At 36.5% G+C, this 13632-nt stretch overlaps 1 protein-coding gene across 1 annotated transcript in view; it reads right to left on the reverse strand.

Annotated features, from left to right (window-relative positions):
- Nucleotides 1-1838: 1838 nt before the first annotated feature.
- LOC145999587 (uncharacterized) overlaps nucleotides 1839-13632 on the reverse strand; it is a 30070-nt gene continuing 18276 nt past the window's right edge. The window contains exons 6-7 of the mRNA XM_083136623.1: nucleotides 9622-9740; nucleotides 1839-5329 (exon numbers count right to left, since the gene is read on the reverse strand). Coding sequence (XP_082992749.1) covers nucleotides 3992-5329; nucleotides 9622-9740 — 1457 coding nt within the window. The 3' untranslated portion in view covers nucleotides 1839-3991. The remainder of the gene's footprint in view (nucleotides 5330-9621; nucleotides 9741-13632) is intronic.

Below are 13632 nucleotides of genomic sequence, written 5' to 3' on the forward strand. Positions count from 1 at the left end.
TGCAAGTTTGCACACTGGCTTTTGGGGGGTGATCCATATGTATTCTGTTTCATTTTCACACACAAGGGAAGCCATATCTAGCATTTTAATGTACCACCACATCATAATGGAATGGGATAACATGGTTAATAATAAGACAAATTCAATGCATCCTCACCCATCATGACATGATAAATACCAATACGTGGGTTCTTAAACTCGAGTCAAGTCAGTCGAGGTCTTATGAATGGCTTACGCAAATGTCACATTGATGTCACTATCACAGATGTCCCAAACTGTAGTTTACGAACAGCATGGTGGATTATCTACTAGGCTCTTGAGCTGATGCACATTTAAAAGCAGTTGACTTGCTTTTGATGGTAGTAGTATTAGGGGCAAATGGCACTAACTATCATCTCTTTATAAAGCTCGTCTTCATTAATAGAAATTATTAGAAACTTTTGATAACTTTTATAAATTGGCACCACGTTCAACAATGAGCTGTGGAGCTTCCAGCAAGACTCAGCACTGGCCTACAGGCAAAGACCACACGGGAGTGGCTTCAGAGGAATGTGCCTGATTGGCGCTCCAGCAGCCCCGACCTCAGCCCATTGACTACAGGTTGTGGTCCGTTTTGGAAGGCATGGTCCGTAGGAAGAGGCATCTACACCTTGCAAGACTCAAGCATCCTCTTGTGAAGGCAGTGGCGAACTTTCCCCTCGAGACCATGCGTGCTGCGATCGATGACTGGCCTCAGACTTCGGGCCTGTGTGAAGGCCAGAGGTGGCCATTTTGAACAGTGATTGGTGCTCTGTGTTGGCAAGACCTGTACCTTTGTAACATCCAAATATTAATATATTAGCTTGCTCACTGTGCCTGTAGTTCATTATTAGCTTTGTAACAGAATTTACGATATGACTAGGTAGTTGTTCAAATTGCACTTTAAACTGTAGGTCCAGTCCTGATTAGCCATTCTGTGCTTGAAGTGGACTAAACCCCAAAGCTGACACTCAAATTATAGATATTCTTAGTTATTATTGTCAGGTGTTAGAATAGATTAGGATATTGATTTCTTTACTTAAAACAGGGAATTATTGAAAAAATGCATCGGAGAAGTATCTGTGAGCCAAGTGTTGGTATTTAAAGATATTTTTTTTTCTACATTGACAAAATTGTGTTGCGATTTTTTGCAGTGTCCTATTTTCAATGGCTTTGTCCTTTTTTTTGCCATGCTCTGTCCTCTTTTTTTGAATGTATGTGTCTGCTCACCCTACTCCTACCTCCTTTCTAACAATGTTCCACAACCTCTACTTGCACTGCAATCCAAACATGCATACGCAAGTACTCAGACGAGTCGCCTGATAATGTTCGCATGAGCACGTGAACACTCAAGTATCTTAAATTACGTACATATTAAATGCACACACACACATATATATTTATTCGAAAAAATACTAAGTTTGATGTACGAGTATATACACAAAATATACTCTGACGTGACTTATTTCACATCTGATAACTTTTTTTAGATAGTTGGTAACACTGACTCCTACGGTGTTCCACGGAGGGCGTTGAACACAATTGCTGTGCGTGTTGCATAGATCTGACAGCTAAGGGGCTGTTGACCACTATACCCCGAAGATGTTCACTTCGCTGTGCGAACACTGATGCAAGCAGCAATACTTCTTACATTCGGCACCAGAGTGCAGCATATACAAGGCATGTCTAGGGGGGACTCGAAAAGGTCTGTGCTACATAGTTGCAAACTTTAGCGAGAATTCGCTAAACCTGGCGGATCTTAAGGGGGAGAGGGGCAATTTCTCCTAGGTCCTTCTTGCATTACTTCAAATATAGCATGATTTTGGGGGGAAATTGTTGAAAATAAATTGAACTGTTATTCTCACGTTTTCAATTGAATATGAAGTTACAAGGGAGAGGAGTAAATCTGCATTCAGTACAAAAACATAATTGTGAACACTTGTATGCGAACCGTACGCGACACCACTGCAAGTACTTATCAACAATTACAGTGGATTGACCCGACCTATCCTGAAATCCACTTCAGGCCACAGTTGTTCGGTCATTGCCTGATCCGTGGCAACGGTACTCAAGGTCAATTTGTACAACCTGACATCGCAGGAAGGAAAGAGAACAACAGTCTCTTGCCGATTCGGACAAGGAAATACTGTACATAAGGAATTCTTACATTACATAATTTTTCTCTCTCGAGGTCAAGGCTCGGCTGGACTTTTAGCCACCGCCAGGGCAGCTGTTTTCAAATTTTCCTCTCCTTTCAAAAAAACAATATATTCAAAAATCTGACGTGAATTTTCATGTGGTTTGCTTTTGCTGTTATTTAGATATTATCAATCATTTAATATACGTACGCAGTCACAAAACTAATGTTTAAGGGCAAGAATATTTACGAAATGTAACAAACACATTGTAACGTTAATTTTTCATGCCTTTGAAAGGTGTGAGGTGCATTTTGCTACGTTTTGCCACAAAATGAACTCTTAAACACAAAATTTATGGTTTATTTACCAATGAGACACCTTCTGAGGTCTGAATTATCCTGCGAGTTAAGCAAATCACGGAAAATTGGCTAATTCTACTATAAATATTTGAGAAGCAAAAATTAATTCCTTTACACAGGAATAAACTTAAAACTTTGATAACTATATAGATGTGCTATTAGAAGTGAATGTTAATTTTGTGTAATAAGTATGGTTCTTACAACAAATGTAGGTTTTTATTTCCCATTTTAACACCGAAATAACATTTTATATATAGCTTTTGATCCTGAAATATGCCCAGTTTTTGTACCACAATCTTGATCTTTTATTCACCATAAAAATGTGGCTCAACTAATGTTCATCAGAACTAGCAACAGACAGTGTAGTGTCTAGCACAGTCGCCTTGCAATCAAGGGATCTTCACGTCACAGTCACATCCATAAGTGTCAGTAATTGTGTCTCAAATCACCATCTGTCAAATCCTCAGTGAAACGGGATGCCTCTTTTGCATCTACGTCAAGATCAGATTGGAGCAACTTCACTGTACTTTACAAACTGCCACTGCATCTCTTTAATCAGGAATATATTGCTGAAATTGATTGTTGTGCCTGCCACCTAGTGGCAGTTTTTGGAAACTGGAGTGATAAGGTACCACCCACAAAGGCATATGGATCAGCAGAAAGTTTAAGTGAAATACACATTTAGAGAAATAAGACTCCAGGAAAAAAAAAAGGTTTGTTATTAGTCAAACGAAACAAACATTTGTTTTACTGGTTAAAAAAGTAAATCTAAAATTCCGCTATACAAATGGATTAAGAACTTATAAGAAAATTTGCTTGGGTTCATGCAAATAAAAAGTTCAATTTTTCAACATATTAAAATTTCAATGAGTAAAAAAATATCACATTACTTAGTCTCATTATATGGACATGCAATAAAGTTGATATTAATTTGATTTTCGTATGAAATTTACATATTTTTCCCGAACATAATAAAATGTCAACAGTCAAAAGTGAAAAAAAATTGATCACACTGTCATCATTGTATCAGCCATATAAATGTACACACACACACACATATATATAATTAGCTATATATGGTCAAGGAAGCAAGAATGCAATATGAAGTAAAAAGTGCATTTGCAATAAATCATGTAACAATAATTGTCTTACTCTTATTAAATTGATTATCTGAATACTTCAAAAAATTATAAAATGTTATTATTAAAAAATGATATTTTAAGAATCAAAATGATGCTGTAAAAGATCAAATATAAGTACTCCAGAACACAGATCTTCATATTTGTACTATAAAATGTGACAAAAGTTATATCACAAGAAATAATTCACTTCTAAATGACTTATATGTTATCCACCTTTAAGACCTTGTAAATCTTGGAAATCATTCATACCCTGGTAAGCGCATGCAAAATGAGGTACATCACAATAAACTACCATGATTTGCACTCTGCAACAAAGCTCACATTGCTAAAATGTTTACCAGCCTTTCCATTCTTCAGTCTCTTCACTACTGTGCTGCTCAAAAATTTCAGTTTCTTCATTTGAAGCAGGTTTATTGACTGATCTGTTAGGCCAAAGTCTATTTTCAAAATCCAAGAGGCTCTCGTCACTACCGTCCGAGTCACAATCACATTCTGTGGCCTCCAGTGGTTTATTTTCACATTTTTTCATGTTCTCACCTTCGGTTGCACATTCATTGCTTCTGTCACCGCCGCTGTGACTTGGCACTTCATCTTCTAGAGATTCCTCATTATTGAGCTGTTCACTTTCGCTTTCCAATTCACTAGCCTGCAGATCTTTATGACTGGGCACTTCATCTTCATCTTCTACAGATTCCTCATTATTGTATTGTTCATTTTTGCTTTCCAATGCACTAGCCTGCAGATCTTTGTGACCACATATTTCTTCTACAGATTCCTCATTATTGTACTGTTCATTTTTGCTTTCCAATGCACTAGCCTGCAGATCTCTGTGACCACATATTTCTTCTACAGATTTCTCATTAATGTACTGTTCGTTTTTAATTTCCAAATCACTAGCCTGCAGATCTTTGTGACTAGGCACTTCATCTTCTACAGATTCCTCATTATTGTACTGTTCACTTCCGCTTTTCAATTCACTAGCCTGCAGATCTTCATTTGTATTTGAAGTATCATTATTAGAGGCTTGCAAAAGGTTGTTTTGTAGGTCTGAATGATCATCTTCCCTTAATGCATCCGCTTCACCAATGCATCCTCTTTTGGTGGCTTCTGCTGGGTCACTTTCACAACCCTTTATGCTGCTTTCCACTGCATAATCGTGGATTCTGTCAACAGCCGAGCAAACAGGCACTTCCTTCTCAGCCTCGGAACCTTCGCTATGCCAACCAAACCACATTTCACTTTCATTTTCAGACTCAGAATTCACATCTGAAACCTTGTCAAGACTAACAGGTGGCCAAAGTTTCCTATCGAATTCCGAGACGTCACTCTCAGAATCGCTATCATCATACAAAAGACTGATGCGTGGGTTCTTATATATCTTGTCCATGATATCTACTCCCATGGGAATCATTTCAGATGAAACATCACTCTCGTGAATATTGCAGTTTTCTTCAATTTCACCAACTCTGCTTTCTTCACTTGGAATCCTAATTTCATCTTCACCAGTCACCATTGCTTCACTCTCACTACCACCATTCACAGCTTCACTCTTGTCTCTCCCATCTTTGACGCCATTTGCTAAGCTTTGTTCTGATTGGATATTGTCATCATTGACATTTTCCTTATCTTCGGAACCATCATCACTGTTTGTAGATATGAAAGACTGTGAAAGCTAAAAAAAAAAAAAAGACATAAATGATATAGATGACGATTTGTTTGTGTATCAATATAAGACGTAGAAATTTCAATGAAAACTGCATGCTCGACCAGAACTTCAATTAGGGTTTGCTTTTTGTACCAACATTACTATGTACTACATCTCCTGGGAAAACTCAATATGCTGACCAAGGTAGAAATTTATTTTATTATAAAACAAACTAAACGTAACGTTTCAACCTTCTAGCAAGATCTTCTTCAGACTCTGCACCAAGTACAAATGTAACAAGGTACAAAACAGGACAATATATATACACAAAAATAACTCCCCTCCAGACAAGGGATGGCCAAACGGATCCGGATCCGAAAAAAAAGGGGCTGAAAGTTTCGGATCTGGATCCGGATCCGAGAGTTTGGTATCTCAATAATATTACCACACCTTAAAAGGTATTATGATCTTCGATTACAAAAACAAAAAAAAATCATTAGTTAGTCCTTCAAGATTTTTTTTCAAGTGTTGTTCCTAAAATACTTTGCTACACATCGGCTAACACACTCGTGCACAAAAATAATCTTACTTGTTTAACATATAATGTCAGAGGTGATTTTGTAAATGCCATTGAAACAAATATGTATTCATTCGAATGTATTGGAAATTGAAACACACATAAATGTGAGACATTCCATTCCAGGATGAAACCTTTAACACATTTAACAAGATAGAAATGTTATAAAAAAAATATACAATTGTTCTACAGTTACAGTTTTACAAATTAAAATAAAACATTATAATATATGCAGTGTTATATAATTACAAAGTGTGTAAGACTAACAAGGGAGGTTATCCAAGTGTTCCCCTCCGATTTCCATGAAACTTGGCAGGTGTATAAAGGGACCCAAAGGAAGAAATATGTGTTTGTTTGTTTCAGCTAAAAAAAACTGTTTTAGGGGGCAAAACCTGCCTCAAATGTCAAGATGAGGACAAATTGACGTGGGGATCTGACCCCTGTGTCCCCCTCCAATTTCCATGAAATTTGGCAGGTGTATAGAGGGGCCCTATGCCCCCTGTTTCTTCCTATGCCATATTTACGTGGTTTCGGGGTCAGATCCACACTTCAATTTCTCCTCATCTTGACATTTGAGGGGGGGAGTGGTTTGCCCCCTAAAACCGTTTTTTTAGCCGAAACACAAAAACACGTACTTCTTCCTTTGGGCCCCTCTATACACCTGCCAAGTTTCAAGGAAATTGGAGGGGGAGACTAAGACCTCCCATGTAAATGTATTAATTACAAATCGTGCGCACGCGCACACATACACACACTATATTATATATATATATATATATATATATATATATATATATATATATATATATATATATATATATATATATATATATATATATACATACATACACACACACAGTGTATATTAGCAGGTAACAATATGTTATAAACACATTCTTACTTTCCAAAGAAGCGCTCATGTGGGATAGCAAAACAGATCCGGATCCGAAAAATTTTAAGATCCGGAACCAACCAGATCCGGATCTGGCCATCCCTACTCCAGACTATTAGAAAGTTGTTCTAGAATATTGTAGCAGGTGGCTTTCCCTTGTCAACTGTACTTCACCTCAAAGGCTAAACATTTTCTTTCATCTGGAATGTGGTTGGACTCTTAATCTCGCGCTCTTTTTTCTTCCTTCTTCTCTCCTCTTTCTCTCTTGTCCTTTCCACTCTTTCTAATACCTTCACAACCCAGATACACTTGTTTTCTTTCGGATCAATCAAGAATTATTAAATATATACATCTAGCAGCCATATTGATTTTGTACAACCATCGCATATCTCTTTTGAGATAGTACACATACTTTTAGGGCACTTAATCACAATGATGAGAATGAATGGTCAACCACCCTGCCCACCTATTTATTTATTATTTAACTTCACTTCTGTGCCACTTTTGGCTAATTTGTGAAGATGGGAATGAGTGATGATATGGATGAATGGACACTCGCAAACATCCATGCACAGGCCAGGATTCAAACCCGGGACCTCTGGCCTCTTAGCACGATGTGCTAACCACTCCGCCACAGGGGCTGGGTCTGCACATCTATTGTTATAACTGTAACAATCATTAAATTAGAAGTAAATATCCGATGTAGGAGGCATCTGTTCTCTCAAAACATTAATCAAGAAACATGTTTATGGAAAGAGTTTGAGAGAAGAAAGAAAAAGTAGGGTAGAGCTGATAACGATGTACAGCTCTTGGTTGAATTCAGTGGTAGTGGTATCGTAAATTATTGGTTCACGTTTAATCACAAATACTGGCTGTAACTTTTCCAGACCTTGGGAATCTCACAAGATAGGCAAAAAATACATGTGACACTATCATGGAGTCTAAATATTGGAAATTATACAACATACCTAATTTTGGTAATAGGCTTGCAGAAAGAAGTTGATTTTGTTAATACAGTGCAATACAGTTTTACATTTTCACGCATTATACATTCATTCTTCGTGTTCCCAATAGACCAAAATGCTATAAAATTTTTCAAGATTTTACATTTTCCTGCATTCTAAGTACATTCATCTTGGTCTCTTGAAAAATATAAAACCGAGGTTCTATAAATCTTTTAAAGTAAAACTCTAAGCATCAGGTCAAAGTGGTATCAGCCAAGGACGTATTTAGGGGGGAGGGAGGTCCAGAACCCCCCCCTCCCAAAGGATTACCAAGTACTAAATTAAATAATGAAAATATGCTTGTTTAGCATCTGTTGTATAATTGATGGTTATTAATTTCCTCTGAATGTATTGAAAGTCAAGGATTATATTGGGATCATACAGCTTTGAATGACATTACAAAGATTTATACACTACTACTCATAATAATGTGTATAAAATATTAATCAGAAACTTTACTTTTCTCCAACTGCATCTAACATTGTTTTTGTTATTCAATAAATATTCAATTCTTCATGTATTTGACATTAATTTCATTGCCAGAACACTTGTTTTTATATAAATTATTCCGATCTTGACTACAGGTAAGCTACATAATGAATATGCACTGTTATATCTTTATTCTTATACCATCTCTTTACCTATTCATGTAATAATAATACAATATTAATTTATATGTGGTAATTAGTATTAATTTGATTTAATGCAATTATTTCAATTAAAACATTATAATAATATGAATAGTGATGATAATAATAATAATAATGATAATAATAATAATTATTATTATTGAGACACTTGGTTCGACCCCCCCCCCTAATCAGCTTAACCCTAGAAAAAATACAGTTTCTTATGATTTTAGTGTTTTTACGAGGGCAAATCGAAAAGTCTTTGCTCCAATATTTTTTCAGCCGAAATAATAAACATGCAGGGAAATCAAAATATAGGAATTGTTCTATGTACCTTGCACTATTTTTCCACATAGTCACCACAGCGGTTCAGGCATTTGTCCCATTGCACCACTAGGTTGGAGATGCCGCTGTTGTAGAATTCGGCTGGTTGATCGTGGAATCACCGCATGACAGCCGTCTTCACTTCGTGTTGCAAATGAACCTCTGCCCAGCCAGGAACTTCTTCAGTAGACCGAACACGTGGAAATCACCGAGGGTGACTATACGGTGCATGTTCCAGAATCTCCCATTCGAATGACTGAAGTCTGTCGATGGTCCTGCTTGCCACATGAGGCCTAGCGTTATCGTGGAGGATAGCCATATTGTCCACATCGAGAATCTCTTGGCCATTTTCAAGCTCACAACAATAGCAACCGCACACTTCTCAAAGCGAGACACTTGTCCCCATACGTCGGCTGCATTTCCCTATAGATCTCGATGGGCATTCGTCCCTTGCTCCATAGAAAACGAATAACACTTCGCTGCTCATACGAAGTGGACGAGTTGAGTACTACAGCCATCTTTGCAAACTGACAGCAGGACCATGCTGCAGAGCAGCCGAGAGTTAACGCTGGGCCTTTCCAAGAAAAACCTACTGCATTGAATGTTTATCTCGGTTTCTCAATCACACCAATATTTCGGCTAAAAAAATAGGGGGCAAATAATTTTCGAATTGTCCTTGTATATTGTCAACGTCAGTGGTCTGTTCATCATTATGATGCATTGTAATTCCACACATCATGCACATAAAACACCAGAACGAGACAGAATTATGTTGCCGAGGCTCTTCAAGATTTTCAACTTGGTTCCAATCGTACAAATCCTTTTTCTTCCCCCAATACAACATGTAACACACATATCCCCTAACAAAGAGTAAGAGCTTTTATTTTACTTACGTCCCCCTCTCTACCCCAGGGAGGTGGCGGCTGTTCCTCACAGCGCTTCAGGGCAAATTTGAAGATCATGAACCCAGCTTTTCCAATCACTGACCAGTACTTTTCGACACGGTACAGACCTACAAGAAATTAGAGAAAGCATTAAATATTGCAGCATAAATAATTAACAAGGAAACATTATTCAGAAAAAGTAATCAGATACCATTGTTCCTTCCAGAATGATAAACTAGGCATGGAATGTTCATTAATTCTGCACTAACACTGGATTAATTTCACAAATTAACGCTGTTATTTTGAATTTAATAATAGACAAGAGTGGGGGATATGTAGCAGTATCTGTAAAATTATACGCGGAACTTGTGTAGTCTATATTTCCTGGAAATTATGTAAAATGTGTACATTTTCCTTAATTTAGCACTAACATTGCAAACAAAAGTGTATTTTATAATAAAATGATGGCTATTTTATTATTTATCTCATGTCAACTTTGAATATTTTAATTGAAACCTGATGAACTGTGGTCACGGTATGTGACAAGTGCTTTACAATCTGCCATTTGGCATGAACTTTGTATTTTACACACTCGCCACAACGATGCTTAACACATCGCAAATTTCCTTTTATTTGCAATAGTTCCTGTTTACGCCAGTAGAGGCCTTCAGTGCATACCAGCATATGCTGCCATCTACTGGCACACAGCATAATGAGTTTAACTTCTCCCTTCAGGGCATCAAGCCAGATAGTGTGTCGTTACTCGTCGACAAAGAAGTACATTACAAACTCATGTCCTTGCCTAGTTTTGTAGCCAGTGTAGATGCACACATATTTCGTTCTGACGGAAACACAAAATGAGAAATAACATGCTGTAATGTCAATTTTTCATGTTTTTGAAATGTGTGAGGTGCATTTTAAATTTCAGAAATTAATAATCCTGGAAATTATGCAAAATGTATTACATGAAGAAATGGATTCTGTGATTGAATGACAACTATTTTAACATTTCAAAGTACTTTTCGAATATTTGGAATTAAAAATCAAAAACTGAGGTATAAAATTGCAAGGCAATACAGTGGAACCTGGATTTTACATTTTCCCCCATTATACGAGGGTCACTATTTATATTTTGAGCCTTGGCAACACTGATTGAAGTTAGGCACGATTTGACGTTTGCAAGGAATCGTCTGGCATTATTGACCATAACGTACTTCAAATGTTTTGTCAATACCTTCATTTGTGTTGTTTATGTTGCCTTGGAGATTGCGCGACAACAATAAAATGGAATTAACTCGTGAACATTTTCGTGCGATGATTTTTTACGATTTTCGACGTGGATTATCAAGACAAGAGTGCATCAATCAACTTACTTCCACATTTGGCAATGATGTGAAACGCTGGTATAACGAATTTAATTGTGGCCGCCATTCGCTCATCGACGAGATTCGCGAAGGTCGTCCAAAATCAGTTGTTGTTCAAGAAAACATTGATGCTGTGCAAAACCTAATACTGCAAGATCGTCATGAGACATACTGTAAGATTGAGGCAACCATAGGCATTAGTTCCACCACCATATATAAAATATTACATGATCATTTAGCTGTGAGAAAGGTATGTTCTCGTTGGATCCCACGTATTTTGACAAAAACTCAAAAAGACGCTCACGTCAATTGGTGCAAACAAATGCTCAATAAATACAATCGTGGTGCTTCAAAAGACGTATATAAGATTGTAACAGGTGACGAATCATGGATATATGCATATGAGCTGGAACGTAAACAGCAGTCGACTGTATGGGTGTTTCAAGATGAACCCAATCCAACAAAAGTTGTTCCCGCACATCGAAACAAATGGTTTTTCGGGAAAACTGGTCATGTGACAACTGTGTCTTTAGAAGAACATAGAACGGTCAACTCTGAATGGTACACAAGAATTTGTTTGCCAGAGGTCTTTGGTCAAATATGGAAAACAAACAAACGCCGTCGGATCATTCTTCATTAAGACAATGCCAGCTGTCACACATCTCGTCTAACAACCGACTTTATGAACAGTCAAAAAATCGAATTGATGGGTTATCCGCCGTACAGTCCTGATTTGGCACCCAATGACTTCTTCTTGTTCCCGAATGTCAAGAATAAATTGCGTGGACAACGATTTTCGTCGGCGGAAGATGCCGTTGATGCGTTCAAAAACCATATTATGGAGGTGTCTCAAGAAGATTGGAAAAACTGCTTTGACAAATGGTTCGAACGAATGCAAAAGTGTATTGACCATAAAGGAGAATACTTCGAAAAACAATAAAGCAGTTTTCAATGCCAAATTCCTGTTTTTTCATTGTTAGGCTCAAAATATAAATAGTGACCCTCGTATGTTCAGTCTCGATAGTACCAACATAGCAAAATGTTAAAAAGAACAGAACTTTTAAAAATCCAAACAAACAAAAATCACTAAAACAAGAGTTCTGTTGTTACATTTAATTTCTAATTTCAATTTCTCTTCATATATCTTTCTTCTCATTTCCTTTGTTCCTTATCCTACTCTTATGTGTGAATTGAGTGAGTGGTGGGAAAATTTATTACACTTTTAATTTGTTTCATAATTACTTTGATTCACTCATTGCTTATATTTGCATTCACTCTCCTCTTCTCTATTGTGAATGCTTGAAGCAACAAATCATTGCAAATATAGAAACGTTATACAACAAAAGGAACACTGCATTTATATTAGAGGTGAGCTGATAACACTTCTATTATATAAATTTTCTTTTGTAACAATACCTTAGCAATCTACCATAGTTTTGAATTAAGTTTAATTTAATTACAAATTGCATTAAGTTTAATTTAATTACAAACACTATTTCTCTCCACACTGTTGTTGCAAAAGTAATGAAAATTATGCACTCTTTATAATTGCCAATATATTTTGGACTGTCAAGACTAAGAAAGTGTCGCACAGCATTTTTTGGATTCCGAAAAAAATATTAGGTATTATTAGAGGCACATATTTTTGGTAAATAGGAAAGCAAAATTTCGGTATAAAAACAGAGTCAATTTCGGGTTGAAAAGCAGTAAATAAAATGAAATTTTATAAATTTTTATAACGGTGAAAAAGCGCCATATAAAATGAATGACATTTTGATTTTAAAAATGTGAATATAATCCCAAATTTTATTTAAAAACTGCACTATTACACAAAATAAACATATCCCTTCTAATAGCACATTAAATCATTACCAGAATATGAATTTTTATTCTTGCATAAAGGGGTCCTTTTTTGATTCTCAAATGTTTACAGCAGAATTAATCAATATTCCATGAATTGCATAACTCACAGGATACTTCAGACTTCAGAAAGTGTCGCGTCTGTATATAAACGGTAAATTTCGTATTTGAGAGTCTATTTCGCATTTTACAGTTCATTTTGCTTCATTTCGTGACAAAACAGGGTAGGAAAATGCACCTCACACCTTTCAGAAACATGAAAAATTAACATTACAATGTTTTATTTCACATTTCGTATTTTCGTCAAAAACGAAATATGCATGCCTCTAGGTATTATCATTGATAAAATGACAATCTATGTATTAGTATTGGTTCAGCCCTAATGTTTATACAAATCAAAGACCACAAACTGAACACTGTGGTAACAGGGACAGTTGTAGTGAATTTACATTAAGGGCAGGAGGAAAGTTTGTGTCCAGCCAGACACGAAGACCCTAAACCATCGGTTCTCAAACTATTTTCTCATTGTATCCTTTAGTTGTAAGTAAATGTCTAATGAACACCCACCATAGGTTTTCTCCAAATAGTGGGTTTTGGGAAATTTGTTTGGCTGGCTGATTGGTGGGGCGTTTTTGATATGTTGGAAGCATGTGTCTGCAAGAGACTAAAACAGCATTTGAGCTGTATGTGGTAAACGTTTATTACCGTATTTACGCGTGTATAATGCACACTCAGGTTTTGGATGGGTAAAAGTGACAAAAAATTATATCTCGTATATAACGTGCAGTATAATCCA

The sequence above is a fragment of the Lepisma saccharinum genome, chromosome 15 (genome assembly GCF_977018435.1).
Source record: "Lepisma saccharinum chromosome 15, izLepSacc3.1, whole genome shotgun sequence".
Taxonomy (NCBI): Eukaryota; Metazoa; Arthropoda; class Insecta; order Zygentoma; family Lepismatidae; genus Lepisma; species Lepisma saccharinum.